This window comes from Macadamia integrifolia, chromosome 10 (assembly GCF_013358625.1).
Source record: "Macadamia integrifolia cultivar HAES 741 chromosome 10, SCU_Mint_v3, whole genome shotgun sequence".
NCBI lineage: Eukaryota > Viridiplantae > Streptophyta > Magnoliopsida > Proteales > Proteaceae > Macadamia > Macadamia integrifolia.
Window position 1 is genome coordinate 25,717,066 of NC_056566.1, and position 23,175 is coordinate 25,740,240.

The 23,175-nt window shown below is 36.8% G+C and overlaps 1 protein-coding gene across 1 annotated transcript; it reads right to left on the reverse strand.

Annotated features, from left to right (window-relative positions):
* Positions 1 to 1,822: 1,822 nt before the first annotated feature.
* LOC122090780 (dnaJ protein ERDJ7) lies at positions 1,823 to 8,014 on the reverse strand. The gene is made up of 10 exons (XM_042660499.1): positions 7,825 to 8,014; positions 7,647 to 7,709; positions 7,479 to 7,548; positions 6,111 to 6,170; positions 4,179 to 4,229; positions 3,965 to 4,045; positions 3,326 to 3,438; positions 2,916 to 3,033; positions 2,609 to 2,735; positions 1,823 to 2,110 (listed from the first exon to the last, which is right to left on the reverse strand). The coding sequence occupies exons 1-10, from the start codon at positions 7,935 to 7,937 to the stop codon at positions 2,007 to 2,009; spliced, it is 900 nt and encodes a 299-aa protein (XP_042516433.1). The 5' UTR covers positions 7,938 to 8,014; the 3' UTR covers positions 1,823 to 2,006.
* Between the last annotated feature and the right edge of the window lie 15,161 nt (positions 8,015 to 23,175).

Sequence of the window (23,175 nt, forward strand, 5' to 3'; positions counted from 1 at the left end):
TGGGTACGGACTTGTTCTAGCCTTATAAAATAACATACAATAGGGACCAGCCCAGCCCAATCAGATCAATTAGGCTGGGTCGAGCCCAATGAAGTGGGCCTGACTGAGACATCTCAGTCCAAGATCAGGCTGGGTTGGCTTGCGTTGGGGTGGGCCAAATGACCTAGAATTGAGTTGTGGTTTAAAAGAAAAACTAAGCCAAATTGCACCCCTAGATGTGATGATCATCCGAAGAGGATATGAAACTATGGTGCAGCCCTTGGTAAGCTCGCCCATTTCAATTACTTCACACATGATTTTATCATTTGGAGGGAAGGAAGATGTGCCATATCTCAATTTTTTTGTACCCTGTCTAAAACTAAAAAACAAAAAAAAAAAAATATTTGCTCTCTCTCCTTTTTTTAAATAATATTTGAGATATTATTCTAATACATGATAATATTGAGCTGGATTCAAAATATAACCAAATGATGATGTAGATAATATGTCTATAGAATTTTTAGGGTTAATATATTCAATTAACATAAACAAACAAAAGCAATAACAGCACTCATTACTATTCTTGATCATTCAATAAATCACCACCTAGTGGTAGGCCATACTTTTTTTTTTTTTTAATTCAAAGGAAGCAAACAAGGTTAAAACCTAATACATAACATATCCGACCTACAAATATATTGTTTTTTCCTTACGGCTTCTTTGGCTAATACTTTTAGGTCCCCTATATATCAATTACTAGTGGTAGGCCATATTAAGGAACCCCTGGGAGTTACCATTGTGAACGAAAAAGTTAAGAAAAAAAGCCACAAGAATTTTCCATTGCCCATCCAACATAGAAGCTATAAGAAGGAGATGGGATCACTCCCAAAGTGAAGGGAAGGGAAGTTAAAGTTTTTAAACTGTGACAAAAGAAACGTAACCATTAATTTAATATTATTATATATAAAAATAAAATAAAATAAAAATGATCCCCGTGCACAAGGATATCCCACTACTGCGGGGCCTAGGGAGGATAATAATATGAGCAGAATTTCCCCACTTCGTGGAGACTCCATTTTCTGACAATCTTACCATTGCACCAAAATTCCCCCTCACCTAATATGATTATATAAACTACTTAAATTACTTACCATATATGTTCAATAATGATATTTTTCATATGTAATGTAATTTTTTATTTATTTTAAATCCAAAAGATTCTAATGCAAAGTAAATTGAAATTTGGGATTTCGTGATATAATCATATGAAATAATGATTATAAAAATTTCTTTTTTAGTTTATAAAATATTCTCTTTCCTTCACTTTGTCTTTATTTCCTTTGCTACCAGATGGAGCCGTAGGCACTGTTTGGTTGCAAGTAAATGAAGGGAAGGGAAGGACGTGCAATTAATTTTGAAAAAATTCTTATCATATTTAACAACTATACTTTTGGCTCAAAGATTTAAGTTATGCATAAAGGGCAAAAACAGCAAGTCCTATCAATCTTTTTACCTTTTGGATTCGGATTCAAATGTGATTTACATCCCAATTAGAGGTATGCATTTAAGTTCCAACCTAACAATCCTAACAATGCATCATTGCTGCATATTCAGTTAAGAATCCTGGGTAGCAGTCCACCCTGAGGTGAAACAGTAATATGAAGTGGATATACAACTACCTATTTCTATTTGGATTTTGGTTGTATTCCGAAATTCCGACTAGGGTTTGTTGCTTCCACTGATGGCAACCTTTGTGCTATGTGCAGACTACTAGCGCCTTGACATGCTAATTCTAGTGCATTAGTTATTGAACAAAATACCAAGTTACAATGCAAACAAAGGCTGTAAAAACTTCACAACTGCATGATACTAAATAATTAAATTGTGGAAGCACAAAATGGAAATACTAGTTTAATTTGTCTACTTTAATTCACCAAAAATAATTTATCAAAGAAAAAATTTAAAAGAAAAGAGAATGTAGAAAGCAAGAAGAAGAGCATGCTTCCGCCTCTCATTTAAATAAATTCTCATCTCCTGCGCTTTGATTCTTTCCTCATTTCAACCATGTACTTCTCCATGTTTGGTTTCTCCCATAATCGTCTTTGAATAAGATCATCTCTTGTTGATCCATCTGGTAAAACCCAATCCTTGAATTAGGCAGATGAAAAATGGAGGACCCAAGGCACAATAGTACATGTGAAGCATGTGAGATTAGCGGATCCACTATCAGAAGTCCTAAACCAACAGATTTACCATTTAGTACACTGCATAATGATCTGAGTATCATACACCTAAGGTGAGTCAGGAGGCTCAACAAGTTCTTGGTCAATCAAGGACCTTATATTAACTGGGAAAATTAAAACAAGAACTAGATAGCAGAAAGTACCATTCAAATGGGAGACCCTACACCCTGAAAAAGCACTTCATGCAAAAAGTAGTGCAATTCACCCCCCCCCCAATGAAAATGACAATACTTGGAACATGTTTGAAACCTGTCTTCACCTTAAGCCACGAACCCCCATCACACCCCTTATAAAGAAAAAATATCAAAAGTCCAAGAGGAAGAGAGAGAGAGAGAGAGAGCGAATCTTAAACTGTAATTGCAATAGACTGGGTTATTGAGGTATACCAATATTTCTCCAAGCATCAAGTGGAATTCTGAGGCATCTTTGTGTCATGTAGCAGGCATCATCCCAACTATATGGAGCTCTTTTCACCCTGTATCTCCAGAACCAACAAATACTCCACAATAATAGCTGCGTGGACTAATAGAGATTAGGATTCTCACATTCCATGCGCAATATAAACCTCTACATTCTAACATAGGTATATCTTTCAAAAGAAAGCAAAATACATGTGGACCCACCACACTTATCGTCAAGCTAATTACATTAATATTTTCCATGATTCCTGCTTGATGAAATGAGTATTCTAACCTTGCCAATAGTGTAAGGAAGAAGTATAAACTGGACAGCGAGAAGTTCCCACAAGGAGGGTTTTTCAGCCCCCTTTATCTGCAGATCAAGTTCTTTGCTGAGCTCCTCCTCCGTATTCCTGACATAAGAAAATGAGACAAGTCTTATCTACAGCTGAAGAAAGAAAAAGAACGAACCTGCAGTGAAGCAAACAAGATTGAATGGAAACAATAATGGAAGAGCATGGTGGACTTTATAATGGACAATTGCTTCATCAGTTGAAATGAATATTTAACTGATCACCAAGATCAATTAAAATGTTGTCATCTTGCAGTTTCTTTTTATAGAAAATCAGAAGATTTGGACCATTTTCTCACCCTTCCATCCGTTTACTCTTAACTAAACAGACAAATATTAAAATGAATGCATACTTGTCCATCTGTTTTAAAGCCTTCTTCTTGTTTGTCATCCCTCCGCCCCGTTCAAGTTCCAGTGCTCGCAGTTTATTCTTGTAAGCTGGCGTCTTCCTAACCATACTGACAGCCTGCAACATCAACGAACAAATCAATTGCAGAGTCCAACAAATTTTGGTAATTCAAGTAATAAACTTTCTGTGGAAATATATTTCTGGTAGAGAGAGAGAGTTGGAAGAAAAGAAAATCAGAAGCAAAAATCAAATGAATGATTGGCACGGCCATGTAAAACTGAAACGGGAGACCAAACCCACAAATTAAATTGGTCAAAAGTCCACACCTAGTCAATATATTAATACCCATAATAAACACAAGCGACTCAACTGAGCCTTATCTCAACTGCTCAGCATAGGGTTGACGATCAACAACATAGGATGCCTTCCAATAAATTAATGATTCTAAAGTTGTCAGAATAAATTTTGCCAAAGAATCTCCAAGGTCAATGATATTTCCTGCCCTGTTCTAGTTCTTGAATCAACCATGGAAATAACAATATTACTAGAATTTATGAAATCAAAAATTACGAAACCAAATCAGACCAAGTGTATTAGCTAAGAGCATTGGATATATTGTTATCTGATTAGAATATCTCGGTACCTGATTATACCTTGTCCACTGGTTGAGATATTGAAATGCTGAGAGAACCAAAAGGAGGCCCACCATGACAGCACGAGCATCCTGCAAGTAAAAAAAAAAAAAGGGAAAAGAACAGTCAATCATTGTATCTTTCATTTTTAAAGCTTCATCCATCCGCTTTTAGTGGAAAAATTTAGGAACATCAAACTTAGGGTAAAAAACAAAAAGAACTGACCGTCTTGTGCCCATAATATGTCTGATAGTAGCGTGCCGCATTGTAAAATACCTAAAACAGGAAAACAGGTAAAGTAATGACTACAGTACTCTCATCCAACGTTCAAAATTTCAATTTTGATGGCCTGGGGATTATGAAACACACCTAAGAAAGATATGATTCATTATGACCTCAGATAGGTGTGTTTCTATTAAAATGTAAAATTCAAAGAATAAAGCCACATAATCATGAAAAACTACTTCAGCATTTTCTGTCATTTATTTGTTTTCTAGAGTTTTCTTTTCTTGGGAATTAAGCATATAATCTCAACTCTTGAAAATCAATGTACTTCAACGACTGAGATATTGAAGGAACTTTTGGGATTTCTTTTGTTGCCTGCCATACCACTAAATTCTTTGTGAAATTGAGAAGCAGCCAGCCCCTTTATTATTATTATTTTAGTGGACTCCTTACTGGTGGAGAATCTCTACAATGTCTCTTGAGCTACCCCAGTGGATTGATGATGTGGAGAGCTTTCTTAGTGCTTGATGACATGGCAGCCCTTCCCCCAAAGATTCAGGCTGGTTGTCTTTTGGTCTGGTGGTTTGGACTTGACTTGGGCTTGGGCCTTGATATGGGCTGACCTCCTAAGTGGCTCTCGTGTAGCAATGTGATGCACTTGGGATGCATCACTATTATGGCAAGGTCTAGGGTTGAGGCTAAGTAGAGTTATGGCTCATACTGGAATTGAGTTGATGTGACTGAAATCACTTCTTCAAGAACTTGGTTTCCCAAAACTAAGCCTAAAAATATGTTCTGTGACAATCAGTTTGCCATCCACATTACCAGCAACCCAGCTTTTCATGAGCTAATAAACACATTGAGGTGGACTGTCATTTTGTACGAGATGTTGTGATGAGGAAACTGATCTCAATTCTGTTTGCTAATATTGGAAATCAGTTTGGTGATATGTTCATAAAAGCCTTATTTCGTCCGGATTTTCTTTATGGTTGTTTCAAATTGAGCATGAGTGATGTATATGCTCCAACTTGAGGATTGTTGAGTTATTTGTGCTTTCCCTCCTACTGATAGGGGTGTTGTATACACCTTTAGTAGGGGTAGTTTGGGGCTAAGTTGTTTATGTTTTTAACTAAGGGTATAATTGTCTTATTTTATACTAATATGGGGTAGTTTAGACTTTGTATCATAGTTGGAAACCAGGTTTACCCTTAGGAGAGTCACCCAAGTCATGCAAAGAAAAAAAAAAAAATCCTAGTCAAGAGTCATGAAGACTCACCTAGGTTTAAGAAATGACCAGACCAAGTCCGAGTTCTCATTGACTCGGTATTTTTCCCGAGTCATGTGAAACTCACTGAGCCAGGTTCTTTTTATTGAGCCACTAATTAACAGACCATAAGCTTGGTCTACAACTAAAAAAAAGCCATAGAATTTTTGTTCATTGCCTTCAATATTAGCCCCATTTTTTTCTCCTCACCTATGAAACAACCATAGCCTCAGTCCCTCATCATTCGAAGGAGGAAGGTAAATATTTAAAAAATAAGAAAATTTACTCGCCCTAACTAGGTCTGAGTCACCAGGTTTTATAAAGGGTAATCGAGTCAAAAAACCTGGTTTTCTAACTATGCTTTGTATTTGTTTTTCACTTTATCTAATAGTATAGTGGCTCACAGGAGGAGGTAATTCAACCTAACTGCGAGTTTCTTTTCCCATCGTTCTCTTCTCTTCCTCTTTTTCCTCTCTTCTTCTCTTCTTCCTTCATCTATTGATTGTTTGCATGATCTAATACCACTACAAACTCAATACAACATTGACCGCATAATAGCCACTGCTCCTCTTAATTTGGTCAGAAAACACTATGAAAGCTCCTCTCTACTATACCCACCATCCTCTGACTGCACCCAAAATCACGTTAGATAAAAAGTGTAACTATACCTCCTCTGGATGTGCAATTGCATAATCATACTGCTCTCTAGTTGCTTCATCCTTTAGGATCTGCAAAGATAGATTCAGCTCCTTAATAAAGTAAGAAAAGGAAAGGATGTCAAGTTGAATGGAAGGAATAGCACTGGAAACAGGAGATTAAGAGGAGAAACATCGTTATAGCAGTATAGACTACGAAAGAATTATAATCTCTTAGCATTAACATCAAACATTGCAAGTACAAAAACTTCTGCGGCATAAAGCAAATCAATAAATATACAGGCATAGTAACATAATTGTCACAATTTATTCAAAGGGTCCAAGCAAGGTCAAGGTAACTCGGCTTGAATGAAATGCTTGTGATGCCAAGTAACCACAGCTGAACTCTACCCAGTAAATTCATAGTAAACAGATTCATTTTTTAAAGTAAATCAATGCAATCAAACACATAAAATCCATTAATGTTTATTTTCAAATTAATATTAATGCCACTTTTATTAACAAAATAAATAATCTCTTTAATTGTCCCTTGATTAATTAATGTTAACTTCAGTGGTTCAACTAAACTATACCATTATGAGGTTGGCTACAAAAAATCCTTTTCTTCCATTCTGCACCATCTGGGCTCAAATCCTGCAATGTATATATGCTCTGGCATACCACATAAGGTCAAAACAATAAAAGGATTCTCTTTCTCTTCTTCTTCTTCTTTTTTTTTTTTTTTTTTTTTTTTTTTTTTTTTTTTTTTTTTTTTTCTTTTTCCCCTTCCCTCTTGGGGGCGTGGGGGAGGGGCGGGAAGGGGAAGACCTAATGTCTTGGATTCTTGTTTAAATGCTTTAGCTAAAGGTTTTAGTTGCAGCAACAAACAGCAAACCTGAGGCAAACCACCTTTATTCAAACTAGAGATGGGTCACAGTAGCACATAGATATTGTTATGAACTACTAGAGTTCAGATGCCTAAAGTTAATGTAATGAACTTGCAGAACATTAGACGGAGACTGTTTTCAACCTAAACACAGTTACATATTTCCAAATTGTCTCACCGTATTGTATTGCTAAGTCGCAATCCAGTATCTACACAAAGTTCCCAATAAATTGAGACCAGACATACAGAACATGAGACATAATGTCTTCAACTTAGACAGAGATAATTTGAAAATTAAACGCAATATTTTATTACTAAGTTGCAATCCGGTATCTCCATGAAGTTCACGGTAAATTGAGACCAAACTGGTGAGAGAATTATCAAGTTCACGACAAGAAAGAGCCTTTCCCCCTATCAATTTTAAACTCAAAATAAAAAATAAGAAACTAATCAAATCAAGCAAGAAAAAATCTAAATCAGCTTGATTCAACTTTCAGAAAGGAAAAGATCAGTACCTCGTAAGCATTAGCGATCTTAACAAATAGCTTTTTCGAGTCCGGATCATCAGGATTTTTATCCGGATGACTGAAAGTAGAAACAAAATAAAGAGGAAAAATTAGGAGCAATAGATTAAGATAAACACATCAAAATGCTGAAAATTAAACAACAAATTCAGAACTTACTACTTCAAGGAGAGCTTGTAGTAAGCTTTCTTGATCTCCGATGCATTGGCGCTCTGAGAAACACTGGAAAAACGGAGAAGAGAGAGTGAGTTTATGTGAAATAACGTAAACAGAAGGTGGGGAAATACGCAGGATACGGAGAAATAGACGAGAGAGAGGAGAATTTCAGAGAGTTTACCCTAACAAATCGTAACAGTCGTCCTCGTCGCAGTAAATGGCCGACGATGGAGAGATAAGAAAACAAACTAAGAGTATAGCGGTCGCAAACCAGCAAATCGCTGGTGGCGCCATCGTCCTCTCTGATCGTCGTCCCCGTCGTCGCTCCGAAAAGAGGAATTTGGTTACCGGCTGTGGCAATGTTTTATTCGTCGAGTCCGGAGTCCGGAGTCCGGATCAAAGCAAGAGGAACTTAGGCACGGGTGCAAGTTTAGCCCTTTCGGTCCAAGCCCACCCTGAGCCCCAACAGTGCTAGTCTGAGATACCTTAGCCTGAGGGCAATTAGGGTTTGAAATCCCTGGCGCTAAGTCAGGGTCAAGGTTGAGGCCTCGGGTTGAGCCCATCCCATCATGATCTTGTCTTCTTCTTCTTATTCTCTCTGGCACTAACCCAGCCCTGCCTCTGCATCTCTCTTCCCCCTCTCCATCGTCAAGGTCAATTAGGCCAGGTGAAACCAGTCCGACCTTCAAGGCTAATAGGGTTGGATTTTTCAAGCCATGGCCCATGAGTCATGGTTAGATTGGGTTTGGGCCTAGCTAAGGGGACTTAGGGTTGAACTAGGTTATTCAAAAGCCCAACCCAACCCAACTCTATTGCATCCCTATGAGGAACTCTTTGCTAGACTTGAATTTACACAATTGTACTTATACAATTGGAAAATCTACAAAGTAGCCTCTTTGTAACACTCAAGATATGATAAGTGTATTGGACCCGTTTGGGAGATTGTTGAAGGATCTCCACCAAGAGATGACTGAGTACAGGGAATTTGAAAGATTGGTGAGGATGTGCTAACTTTAGTCCCACATTGCTTATAAAATATTACTAGATGTTGATAATATATAACTTTCTTAACATGACAAAATGAATTTTAAAGTTTTGAAGCTTATGGGCCAAAGAGGAAAATATTGTGCTAAGGTTAGTAAGGTTGGAATGTTACAACTGTTTTATGGATTATGGGTAAGGGTGTCAATTGGTCCGGAACCAGGTATTTGGTACTGTTCTAGTTTCGGTTCCAAGGATTGTTAGTGTGATCTAGAACTGGACCAGGTCTCGTATCGGTTATGAAAGTCGGTACTCTTACCCGACTTATCCGGTTTTGGTCCGATTCTGGTTTCTATTCAAGAACAAGCAATAAACAGGGGCAAATGTCCTTAGCTCAATGGCCCATTGAGATTTGTCTCAAATGCCCAATTATTTGCAATGTGGCAGATCGGATGAATCCCAACATTATATCTATAAATAAATAACAATAATTTTCAAGTTCCATTTAAAGGAAAAACACATACATCAGAAAGATAAGAAAGCTCGTACAAAGAATTGGATATTGAAAATCAAGCAAGTGCAATGTTGTAGGAGATGGAAAATCGACCGATTGGTCACTGAAAAATCATGAGAAAATGAAGAAGGGACGTTTTCAGCCACTGCAATTTTGTCTAAGACAAAGAGTCACTGCTATGCTAATCGTGAGAAGAGGAAGAATAGAACACTTCAAACTTAAAGAGTTACACTTAATTAAGTGGATAATTTAACTCGCAGTTCATGAGTCCTAAGGCAACAAAAACTTAAAAAAAAAATTAAATGCATAAATAAATAGAGGGCTTTTACAGTTGGACTATAATTGTAACTCTATAAGATGATTTATCATTTAGATGATTAATTATGTTGGGTTTCCATATAAATTACGTCAAGTTTTAGTTAAAGAGAAAAAAATGACATTAAGTTATTCGGTCTGGTTTCAGTTAGATCCGACGGTTCTTGGCATAAATCCAGATCCAAATTGAACCGAATTATAAATACTTATTTCAGATCCATGATTTAACCAAATTATAGTGGATTATATTCAGTTCAAGATATTCGGTCCGAAACTAGATTCGATTTTTGGTTTTGATTTCGGTTTTGATTTGACACCCTTAGTTTTGGGTGGCAACTCTTCCCTTGTACGAACCATAACCAACCCAACCCAACCTACATGAATCTACTGATACAATATAGGTCTGAATTTTTTTAATGAAAATATGGGGTTTCTCAAAAGCCCAACCCAACCTAACCCAACCAACTCTGCTGCATGAATTAGCATAGAATCAGGCTCAAGCTGGGGCGATTCTAATTCTAATTAGGCTTCAGTCCGATAACTTAAACCATGAGCCAACCCCCATGGATTAGTCATGTTTCAAGTTACAGATTTTTCCTGTGATCACAATGTTACTTTCCGTTTTTCTGCCACTAGAGAATGAATTAAGAGCAATTAGGGTGCAACCTGAGATAAGGCTTCAGGCTTGATGACCAAGACATTGTATCCTATTCCTACTCAACGATAAGGGTGCAACTTGGGCCCGAAAACCCCAAGGCTGCTTAAAATGCATCAAGGTTGGGCTGGAGTGTTCAGCCCATGGGCCAGGGTCAGACCCAGAAATCCCAATACAAGGTTGGACCGGGTTGGGTTATGGGTTATGGGTATTGGGTAAATCCTTGACTTTTAGCTATTCGAAGCTACACATATATTTGCCAAAAAACAAAAGAGTCGTATTAAAAAAAAAAAAAAAGAGGAAATTACATTCCCTTCTTCTGACTTTGGCTTAATATCATGTTCCTCCACATACTTTCATATATAGCAATAACCTCCTGTGTAGTTTGAAGATTCTAACTAACGTATCCTTAAGTTGCTAATTCTCTGACCAAATTACCCTTCCATATGAATCAAGGGTAAATTGACCTAGAACCACTAAAGAAGAGGGAGAGAGGATTTAGGGATTGCGTTTTCTCCTTTGTTGCTCGTTGCTCTCTGCAACCCTCATCGACGCTCAGTGGTCCTCGCTCGGTGGTCGCTGGTCGCTGGTCGCTCCTCGGTCACCGGTCATCATCGCATTGGTTCTGACATTCATCGTTTGCAGCTCGTTGCTCTGTGAGAGCTTTGCTCTGCCGTTTGGCCTGGAATTGATTCTCCTAGACCCACTCATTGACACGAGAAAGAGAATCAATCTAAACTCTAAAAAGTTTGACCCATTCGGAGTACTGGACTGACCAGTTCGCGTCAGAGATCATCTTCCACAACCGTATTTTGGGGTACTAGTGTCAGACCCTTGACCCCAACTCTGCGTCTACGTTTTACCTTCCTTTCTAACTTATTTTCTCATCTTCATGAACAAAGCATGAAAGACTCTTAGATGACAATAAAAACGATGTTATCCTGTGGTGGATGATGATGGTAACAAAGAAAATTCACACAGATGGTAATGGAAATTAAGTAAACATCACCTGAGGTAAGGGGAGAATGACGAAGAGGTCGAAGAAGAAGCCCTTCTTGTCCTTTAGGTATCAGAATGCTATGGAACAAGCCGGAGCGATGGCGGTGGCGGTGGAGGAGCAGTGGTCTTCTGCATCTCCATCATCATCTTCTCCGGTGATGTTATTGTAATACTGGGAAGGAGAGGAGTGACAAAGCTTGGCCATCTTGAATTGAAGCCACATGTTCCAGACGTGTAAGGCGTCAGTCATGCAACAAAGAGCAGTGACGGTAATGGCAAACCATCCATCAACGAAGAGATATATGCAGGTGTCACTTATGGAGAGTGCGTAGAAGAAGAGTGGGTCGATGAAGAGCCCTGCTGCGCAGACCAGGAGGAAGACTCGGTTCTACTCCTGAACCCACTTGGCTCGTGGGTTCAATACTCTACCCAATAACCATCTGCCTCCACTCTCACCCCTCCTCATCCTGTGACTACTAGGCCCGCATGTGGCCAACATCAACATATCTTTACACCCATAAGAACCGCTCTCCTCTTCTTCATCTTCTTCTTCCTCTTCTTCATTTTCCACATCGGATGTATGTGAGGTTTCATCGTCGCTTTCCATGGCGTCTCAGGGCATTATCAGACTATCAATATGAGAGAGAGAGAGAGAGAGAGAGAGAGAGAGAGAGAGAGAGAGATGAGAAGCTCAGCGTAAGAGCTGAGACTTGGAAAGTGTTTTAATTGATTGTTTTGTGGGAATATTCAGCATTGTTTGTGTCGGAGATCATTTCCACAACCGTATTATGGGGTACCAGTGTCGGATCCTTGACCCTAATTTCGTCTCTGAGTTTTACCTTCCTTTCTACGCGGGGCTTTCCGTCTGTAAGTATCTCTGGACCCATTCCAGCTCTCGATCGTGACTTCCATTGCGAGATGCTACTCAAATGGGTACGGCAGCAGCCATTCTTGAACCGATCCGACGGTTGGGATCATTTCATGATGATGGGTCGCATCCCGTGGGATTTTTGCCACTCTAAAGGCAGCAATTGGGGGTCTAGCTGCATCTACATGCCGACAATGAGGAACATGACACACCTCCTCATGGAGCGAAACCCTTGGGACTACTTCGACATCGGTGTCCCCTACCCAACCGGGTTCCATCCCCGAATCCAATCGGAGGTACGGCAGTGGCAAGACTTCGTGAGGTCACGCAACCGCAAAACCTCTTCTGATTTGCCAGAGCGACACGTCGGGCAATCAAAAATGTCTTCCTAGGGATCCTGTTACAACAATGTCGTGACGAATCAGACTCGTGCCGCGCCCTGGACTGTGCCGGATAGCGTTGCTCTAACGGATCCTCGGGGGTTTCAAAGAAAATGTGAAAATGATGAAGAGAAGGGAGAGAAGGAATAGAATATAAGTATACAACATTAGAAGGGTAAACTGGTCTTTTTACAATCCAGTTTAATAGTCTAAGTCACTTTGGGGTCATTTGATAGAATCTTCAAACTACAGGGGAGGTTATTACTATATATGAAAGTATGTGGGGGAAACATGATATTAAGCCAAAGGTCAGGGGAGGGGAGTGTAATTTCCTTAAAAAATGGTAAAAGTGTATTAAATTTTTATATCATATGTATTAAGAAATACCAACATTTATTGAATTTGAGAAAGAGTCAGAAGAAATGGTTTGATCTTCTTATTTCTCAAACCGAGAGATCCACGAATCAGGATCCTGATGCACATAGAAACAAATGGTTCAATGGGAGCAAGAATTTCAAGGAACATTTGGAGCATTTTTGTTTTCTGAGAAGAAGAGCTGCTTTCAAGTAGTCTTTGATCGATTACGTAATAACCAATATTTGATTGATCGATCCGAGGTTATCGACAAAAAAAAAAGGGGGTGTGATTTTGATAGAAAATTTAAGGTTTGAGACTTGGACTCATGTACAAAAATAAATACGCTATAGACTGTCAAGGTTTTTTTTTTTTGGGGGGGGGGGAGATTGGTTTAGAAAGTATCAAGGGTATTGAGAACCTTCATTCAAATTTTAAAATTGTATACAAGTTGTAACCTTACTCAAAGCCCGAGCCTCACTTAGCCTCTATGCGAAGCTCGATGGGTTGGGTTGAGTCCATCTCAGCTTGACGTCAAGCCAAGCTTGCTATAGACACCTAATTTGTCACCACAGAAGGCATTCATAACAAGGATAAACATATTGTTTGAGAAACAAGGGATGGTTCTATGTTAAGGTTTTAGAGATTTCCCATAATCTTGAAGACGTTGGCGATCACCATAGTAAAATGATCAAACTATTGATTTTTCAGTTGATGAGTTTTTGATTTGTGAAGCACTATTACATAATTGCATATACGCCATTTGGTTAAACAAAAGGAAAGAAAAATAAAAAAAAAAGCATAATAAGACAAAAATCATGATGCCAGAATAATTGCTTTATTGATCTATTTGTTTCTTAAATTTTATTTTGTTTTATTTTATTTTATTTTATTTTTTCTTACTATTCGAACGTAGCTAAAAGGGAAAAAGAACCATGCCTGACAAAATGACGGTTGTGCCTAGACACGAAAGGGGGTGAAATGATTGCTCTGCCTCATGAATCTAAAAATTTTACGAATGTTAATGCTTCTGTGCATACTATGATTGGCCTTGCATTAGCACATGGACCTTGTTGCTGAGCAAAGAACCCTCTCAAAATAAAATAAAATATGAAAAAAGGTTTTAAGCACGGCCATACACAAAGTTGTTAGATGGGAGGTGAAGATCTACTCTGCACCCCTCAGCTCCATCCATCAGCTGACCATACACGTATAAATTAAATTTTAGGGACTGAATTTTTCCCATATTTCATTTGTAGCTGAGACTATAGTGGCAATGACTTTTAGTAAGAAAAAGAGAATACAGTGGCAATATCATCTGTTTTGTCATTGTTTCTCCACGTCTCTCACACTGTCGACTCTCTTACTTTCTAATATCTCTCTCTCTCTCTCTCTCTCTCTCTCAAAAAGTCCCGTCGATCTACCTTTGCATCCACACGAGGTTAAGGCACTGCTGTAAAAGATTCGAGAGAGCGATTCTCTGATATCATTTAGAGACGCGTGTTCCACTCATTAACCAGTGACTCCCAATCTCCATTTCTCCTTCCCTTTATCCTTCCTTTGGTTCTCTTATATGTCCATAATGATTGATGACCCTGCTAGCTTCTTCCCCTTCCTTTTCCTATAAATACTCCCAATCATCACTTCACTTTCACCAATTAAACCCTTCTCTCTCTCTCTCTCTCTCCTCTTCCTCTTAATTGCTTTGAGCTCTCTTCTTTCCTTGCAAAGTTTCAAGCCACAACGTTAATTTTGCCCTCTCCTTTTATTCTGTAAGTGTTATAAATCTTTGGATCTCTATCTGTTCATATATTTTTTACCCAAAAAAAAAAAAAAAAAAAAAAGATCTGTTCATATACTGATCACTTCTGCTATAAAAGGGAAATACTAACTAAGCAGAACGTCTAATATAGACCTTCATGCAGAATAAACTGCGCTTTGTTTCTTCTTTCCATAGCTTTTTAAAGGTCTGAGATTTTCCCTCAGTGAGTTTGTGAAGGACTAATCTTGATTCGTTACCCACACAAAAGAAAGAAGACCAAAAGTAGGATTTGATCCATTCTAGGTGTCCTGAGGTTCCTTGGGCTGTAATGATATGCTTTTCAAGGCATAGCTTCATCACTTGGCGTGCTCTTTCCTGGACTCTGCCTACCCTATCGTTGCTCTAGGCTAGATCCTTTGCTTCCTTTTCTTTGTTTGTCTTTTATTGGATTGAGTAAGGGACGGTGGAGCACCTGTTCTTTTGAGTGTCCCTCCTTTTTTTTTCTCTCTCTCTCTGTGGAAGGGAATTATTCATAAATGTTGTAGGTCCTCTCCGAGACAGATTCTCCCTCTCTCTATGTTCAAGGGGAAGTCTTCTTGTGATTGTGTGGAAAATCTGGCGTTCTATGCCTCAGTGTATCACGTGTGGTGTGAGAGAAACCTTAGGAGATGAATTGGTAAGTCTCAGACGAATCAACAGACTTGGGACTCCATTAGTTAGACGTATGCTTGGTTCGTGTTTATCTACAATCCCAGATAATTATAGAGTTTGGAATCAGGTCCTTGTAAGAGAACTATTGTTGCACGGTATCTAAATTGAGTAGATTCTAAATGTGGATCAAGTACCTTGAGTGGATTCTAAGTATGGATCAGGTGCCTTACGAGAATGGTTCTAATACGAGGACCTGATCCAGATTCATATCTGTAGGAATCTGCATATTGTATCTGCTTGGACTATTCAGCTCTCCTTTTGAAATTGACCTCCCTCCTCTAGTTGTGTGCTCCTTTTTGGGCTGTGCTTCCTGCCCCACCTTATTTTTTTTTCTTCCTCTCCTCTTCTCTTCCCCCTATTTAGGTGGCCTCTCTCTTTAGTCCTTGCGCAATTTTGAAAACTAATTGCAGTGTTGATGATATGTTCAGAAACCCAACTTAGCTTAATACGAAATACTTATTGCTGGTTAAAGTGAATCTAACACATCCATGCAGGAATCATAGTATGTAAGTATATATGAAGCCTTGTATTGAAGTTCATTCTTTATTTGATTCCACAGAATCTCAGTGGAAAGCTTATATCTATAGGAGACGTGCAGCCTCTGCAACATTCCATAGAGAAAGCAACAATGGAATTTGAAGCACTTTCTCAGGTATTCTGCAATAAAAGTTGTTAATTTTACTTTTTCCCAGATATATGGTGATAACTTCTTCTTCTTCTTCTTTTTATTTTTTTTACATAATAGTTAATCACTTCTTTTACTTCTCTCTGATCATCACAAATTTGTTTTTTCTTAGGCTCCCACAAGTTATTTGATCATAATTGAAATTTTCAAATAGATTTTTCTAACCTATGTTTTCAACTAAGGAGGAGGTAAGAGAACTCTCAGACGACGCCCAAGTTAGTAATTCGTGCAACAACAGTAATGAGGTAGGAGAAAGTAATATTGAGCATCACTCTAAGATTGGATCCCTTACCTTGTGTTCTACCTCCACTTTATAGAATGGGATGAGGTAGAGTCTTACTGGGAGACGGATTTCCATTTGGAAGGTTGAGGTTGGTTGGGAGATTACGCCCTAATGGGATTCCATCTTTAGTCATGAAGAATCCTTCCCATTTTAGGAGGCTATGTATATCAGTTTCCTTATTTAAAATATTGAGTCTGAATATGAGTCTACCAAAGAAGGAAGGTGGGATCTTCTACAATTATCTTATGTCATGTGTTGATCACTTATTGGCTGGTTATTTTTATGGGTATCAACTACCAATAGAAATCTCTGCATGGTACTCAATGACATCAAATGTGTGCAATAAAATCTTTATTTTTGTGGTTTTTTGTATGTAAGAAGATATAAGAATGTGAATTTGAGTCCTTTTCCTGGGGCTATGTTCTTGGATTTCTTTGTTGGTCTCTGAGGCATAATAAGGTTTACCCTCCATGAGTTTGAAAAAAAAAATAAATCATATGGTTATGCAGGGATGTAGCATCCCCAAAGGTTCTTTCTATGGGATTAACAAAAACCCTTCTGTAAATTTTTTTTTTTTTCAACAAATCTAATTTGTTGAAGTTAGTTTTTAGTTCATTACTATATTGAAGTTGATGAGTTACAAAAACCTTAAAGTTATGAGAAACTTCAAATGAAATCATTATTACTGCCAATTAGCTGTCTGAAAAATATTTTGATTTTTTTTTTTTTTTCATCTTCTTTTATATTTATCCGCGTTCATGAAGTTTCTCACTAAAAAAAAATCTTATATGTTTATTGAACAATTATCGATCTCCTCTTCTTTGATTGCACCTTTTCCCAGTTCTTTTAGAAGGGTGTTTTCCTTAAATGTTGGCCTTAACCGGGGCCATCCATCCTTTTCCTAGAGAATAGTCCTGAATCCATAAGACCTATAATGGTAATTTGGTTTGTGACTCTATTGAGCTTTTTGTGCTTCTGTTTACCAAACATGGTGGGAGAGAAATAAGAAGAGATGGGTCCTTTCTTCCCATTCTGTCCAGCAGATTTGGAGATCCATAGATTTTGAAATTAGGCAGAAGGCCCTTCCCTCACCTAGGTCTTGCATGATTATGTAAGGAACCATCATATTCTTCCTCTTGGGTTCATTCTATTCCGTTTGTTCCCTCTCTCATTAGGAAGATTTATATGCTTGCTCGCTATAGGATTTTGTGAACCCTAGAATGGTGACCGGTTGAACTATCCTCTGTGGGTGAAGAATTTTTTTTTTTTTTAATTTTTTTTTTAATTTGTTCTTTCTATTAACTTTTGCTTCACAGCTTTCTATAAATATGATCCGTCTGTCTAATCTTTCTGTGTCTTATGACCGTCACCAGCTGCCACTAAACATGGACTCAGAACCTCCGTTTGAAGATGCCTACAAGTCTCTCTTGGTCATGGAGGAGTACTCCCCAGAAGTAGTGAAACTGAGCAACGTACTTGAAGAGTGCCAGCTCCCTGTGGTTGATCTCAGCCGTTTACATGGAGGCAGCGTAGCGGAGAAAGAAGAGTGCAAGAGAGATATAGCCAAGGCTTCAGTAGAATGGGGCTTCTTTCAAGCTGTGAACCATGGAATATCTCGAGAAGTTTTGGCGAGGATGAGGCGTGAGCAGGTGAAGCTATTCAGGCAGCCGTTTGAGAAGAAGGCCGGCAATGGCAGCGGAGGGAAGGTTACAGGTTTACCGGTTGGTAGCTACGGGTGGGGGACTCCAACTGCAACATGTCTGAAGCAGTTCTCATGGACTGAGGCTTTTCATATTCCTCTTGCTGATATTTCCACTTCTGTTCAAACCAACAGTACTCTCAGGTATTCCACTTCTCTCTCTCTCTCTCTCTCGATGCAGATGAAGGCATGCAGCTTGATTTGGACCATCGCAATGGTGAATAAGGGTTAAAAAAAAACCCTCCTCCATTTTTTATTATAATTAAATAATATATGATAACACATAGGCATTTATCTAGCATATATACATTAAAAATAGGAGGTAGTTTTCCTTCACCCCCATGGTCAACCCTAGTTCGGATGGTGCACAAAAAGTAGACTGTGGAACAGTGCAGGAGAGTTATCGTCTTCATATTATTATAGACTTCATATTATTAGAGAGTAGAGCAATTATGACCTTAGATGGGTTTAGTTGGTGAAGAAAAATTTCTTTACAAAAAACAAAGGATTTTGATCTTGAGTGGGTTTTACAAGTGGGTAACTATTGCTATTGCTTTGCAAACTTGCTAGATTCAACATATATGCAACTTCCATAGATTTGGTGTGAAATCCAATTTTCAAACATTGGTAGACCTCTCCTCATCTTTAAATGCCAAATTTAAGCGTAAATAAACTTCAAAACTGTGTTGAAATTAAGTAAATAATTTTGACATGCAATGCGTAAGAGGTTGTTATTCTTTACTATTTTCATTTCTCCTCCCTCCCTCTTTTTTGGATGGCTCTTATGCATTCTTTTGAGTTTCATTGAATATATTTGCCTACTCAGGAAAAAAATAAAAAAATTCCCCTTTTAATAAAGTGAAATACTTCTTTTTTCCTGAAAATTTTACATGGCCAAAAATATAAGAGAGAATGGAAGCATAGTAAACCCTAAGATTGATTATGTATTTTTTTTTCTTTTTTTGGGTGCGATTGATTACATCGTTCCATATATTCTAAAAGCTACATAATATGTCATGTGTCAAATATAGATGATATGCCAATATGGCTTCAACATTATAAATTTTCTCAGTTCTTACATTTTTACCCAAAAGAAAATAAAAAATTTAAATGTCAAGAGAGAGAAGATGAGAGAGTGGTGGTTATGCAATTGAATGGTTAGAGAGTGATGGTATTGGAAGAGATAGAGATGAACCCTTTGTTAAACAAAAAGAGAAGATGGAGAGTAAATCCTTAGTATGACCTTACTATGGATATGTTCTATTAATTATCATTTAGTTAATGGTGAAATTGAAAAAACCAAAATCGTTTAGGCTCCATAGACCATAAAAATGTATAGATGTGTTCACATATAACTAATTAATATTATGGAAATGATCGACACACTGCATGTCAAGGAATATTTTCATCTTACACATCAAACCAATGGAGGGAAGTGAGGCATTAATGTATTTTTAGAGGACCCACAAGATTAATGAAGAGACAAAGGGAGAGTGTGTGTTTGTGAGAGGGCGTATACTATAGGTAGCGAGCTTTTCAATTTTTTTTTAATTATATATAATTATATAATAAAATATTGTTGTAACTAAAGTTGGTGAATAAAAGTTGTAAACTTAAATTTTTTGCTTTTTTAGTACTTTTTTTTTTTTTTTTTTGGTAATTTAGTATAATACACTTCTCTTTTCAATGAAAGTAAATCCTACTATTTCACATGTACAATGACAATTCTTAAAAATGACATAATGATGCATGACTTTCAAAATATTTTGAAAATATTTTTTATTCTTAAGCTAGTAATAAGATAAGGAGTAATCAAAGAAGGTTCCAAATTTTCACTTCACAACCTCGGTGACAACAAGGTACACCCATAGTTTGTTAAAACATGTTTAAAATTCTTTTTTTTTTTACCTATTTTGAAAATTTATCTCAATTATATGTGAGAAAATGCCCAGAAAAATAAGACCATTTTAAATACGTTGGCCTTGTTTTGAATGAGAAAAACAACACTTTTAAAAATCTTAATATATATGTATTTTAAAAATAGTGTAATATTAAACTTAATATTAATACATTAAATATTAATATTTAATTAATAAGGACATGAGTGTGTCCCATAATTTATACCATTTTTTAGTTTAATATTTTCAAATCCAAACGTTTGACCATATTTTTACCATCCAGTTGAATTCTAAACCATTTTAAACGTTCTCACTGTAGAAAGTTTTTTTTTTTTAGCTAATTATTGGTTACACAATAATTATTCATACATAAGAATATTATAAAATCTATAATAATATTAAAAATTATAACAAAACTATCTATAAATTTGCAGCCGAAGAATAATTTTTGAATGCATGTATCATTTACTTACTGATAATAAGTGAATTTTTTCAAATAAGCCTTTTCATAGTAATTAAGGAATATTCCTGACTTACTATTTGCAGCAAAGATCCACGAACAGAAATTGAAAAAAGACAGAAGCATGAGAATTTTTACACGTGAGATTTGGATTCAATATTGTCATCCTCTCATTCATCTGTCCCCAATTATTTAATTTGATTCTGGGCTTTTTGTTGAGTGTCCTTAAGGACATGGCCCTCAACTAACTCTTTTAGATAAAAATTAGGTTTTCTTTCCATGACTCTGCTTGCTAATGCTTTACTTTTTGCCATTTGACAATGTATGGGTTCATATTATAGAAGATTAGACATATATTTTGTTGGTATAATTTCAGAATATAATAAATAGAAGAAGTAGTTAAAATTATAAAAGATATTAGTTTATATTTAGAAAAAAAATGAATTATGTCCGGAACTGTGGGGCTGCGTCCAAACAAAGAGAAGGCAAAATGACCATCCAATCCCCATGAAAAGTGAAATTGTCTGTCATGTTGATGTTTTCACATATACTCTCATTGACACTTCCAAATAGAGAACTCTTCTCTTTATGTTTTATATTCATGTTCTTTTGATGAAGTTTTAATAATTTTACTAAAATTTTGAATCAAAATTCAAACAACTTTTCGTTAAATTAAAATTTCATCATTAAGATGAATTTGAGTTCTTCGATCACATAAAATAACTCATGTATTTTCGAAATCAGACAGTAGACCAATATATTTCACTCGCTATAATGACATTGTAGAATTAATTGTTTTTTTTTTTTTTTTTTGGGCAAGAATTCGATTCTGATTCTGATTCTAGTGGTGTCATGTCAGTTTTCACTATTTTTTCATTAATGATTTGAATTCTAGTGATCTTCAAACCTGTTGCCTCCTTTTTAAGACCCTACAAGGCTCCAAAAATGTTGCCAATTATAGGAAGAAAAGAGTGATGAGAGCCACAGACAGCCTCACAAGGAGTATGTTTAGCTCTCTCATGTGAAGCCAAACTTGGTGGGTTCCATATGGCAAAGCTGATTTTGATGCTCCCACCTCAAGCTTTAAATGGACGGAGGCCTTTCCCTGAAAAGTTGTCTTGTCCTACATGAGCAGGACCCTTTAATAAGGGTATGTGTTTGGATTGTCCATAATGTATTCAAAGACCATATTGTTGTCTTTGATGAATTGGACGAAAATGTCTTGATATCTCAGCCTGTGTTTGCATGGTTTATCCTTTTGCATGTGTTTTTATTGATTTGACGAATAATATTTTATGCACTTTTAATGGCAGCATGAGTAATGGTGTCAATTTCAAATCGAAATCGAGTCGAATTAATCGGATCGAATTGAACAGAATTTATTCGTTTCAAATTCAGTTTGAATATGTGAGTATGCTATTCGGTTCAGCTTGGTTTTGGCTTAGGATGTCAGAACCGTTGGTTTGAATCGAATTGCTCTTATCATTTAAGATTTTTTTTTTAATGTGGTAAGTGTTTTTTGCAATTTATCATCACATATTTACAAGCTAAGAAAATTTTGGAGTTAGCAATGGCCATAAGGCCCAAAACTTGAGCCCATTATGGCATTTGGTCCATCATAGTCATGGTTCAAAAGTGGAACCTTTTTCATTGCCAAATTAAAACCGAGGTATAAAATCGAATTAAAAATGCATATCAGAACCGAATTGGAATTGAAATTGAACTAAGGCGAATTGAATTGGTTTGAGTATCTAAATACAGAACCGAGTTGGTTCTCGATTTGATTATGTTCCACCTTATCATCCTTGGAACCGAATTGAAACCAAACCAAATAACCGAAATTGAATCAATTGACACCCTTAAGCATGAGAAGCTTCTGCTGGTAGAGTAGGTGCCAGGTTTGTGGTCTAGGGATCAACTCCTGTCACACGCATTCCCCCCTCCTTTCCTATCATCCCCCCTCCCCTCTTGTGTGTGTGTGAGTAAAGTCCCCTTGGGCAATTCTATAGGGATGTAAATAAATTAAATAGAAGAAGAAGAAGAAGAAGTAAATGACATACTCTATATTTAGGGGTGTCAATTAGTCAGTTCGGATCGATTTTGATTGGGTTGAATTGATTGCGGTTTGAGACGAGTTAGATTAAAGCAAAATTGTTAAGAAATTTTGGTTCGATTGGTTTTGGTTTATTTTGATCTTAAGTATCAAATGAATACCGGTTTAAATCAAACCTAACATTCATAACATGCAATGAAGATGGATTTGGTAAAAACACTTTAAATCATTTTTCCTAAGTCAAACAAGTAAACATCTTGAAATCACTAATATTGAAATCATAGAATAAACCCTATTATCAAGTAATTCATTTTAACAGTCCAACTAATTTTGTATAGTGAAAAAGGAGACCAGTGAAAGCATTGTTACAAATCAATTTTCCTATTCATAACCTCATACTCATTGATTTATAACAATCCCATTTACAATTAAAAATCTTCATACTAATATTGAAACCAATGGATAATCAATTTACTTATTCATAATCTCATACTCAATGATTTTTTTTAATCGGTTTTACTAGTTAAGGCTACGTTTTGACACCCCCTAACAAAATGTATCTATACAAATAGGTGATCTGGATTCACAACGTCTAGGTTGTTAGGAATCTCTCTCTCTCTCTCTCTCTCTAATTAGGAATTTAAAGTTATGCAATTGTGTTAGCATAGCTGATTTTTCCCACTTAAAAGCAATACATAGCATTATCATTAAAAAAAAAAAAAAAAATGCGCATACCAAGATATGGAAAAGCTTACAACTTAATTTGCATTTTTTTATTTCTCATACAGATGGTAAAGTGATCGATACTACAACCAATTGCAAAGTCATGCTCTTACGTAAAGGTGTACACCCACACCTCTTTATAGTGAGAGATGTCTTTATAGGATATCCACATATAGCTAGGGCTAGATGTAA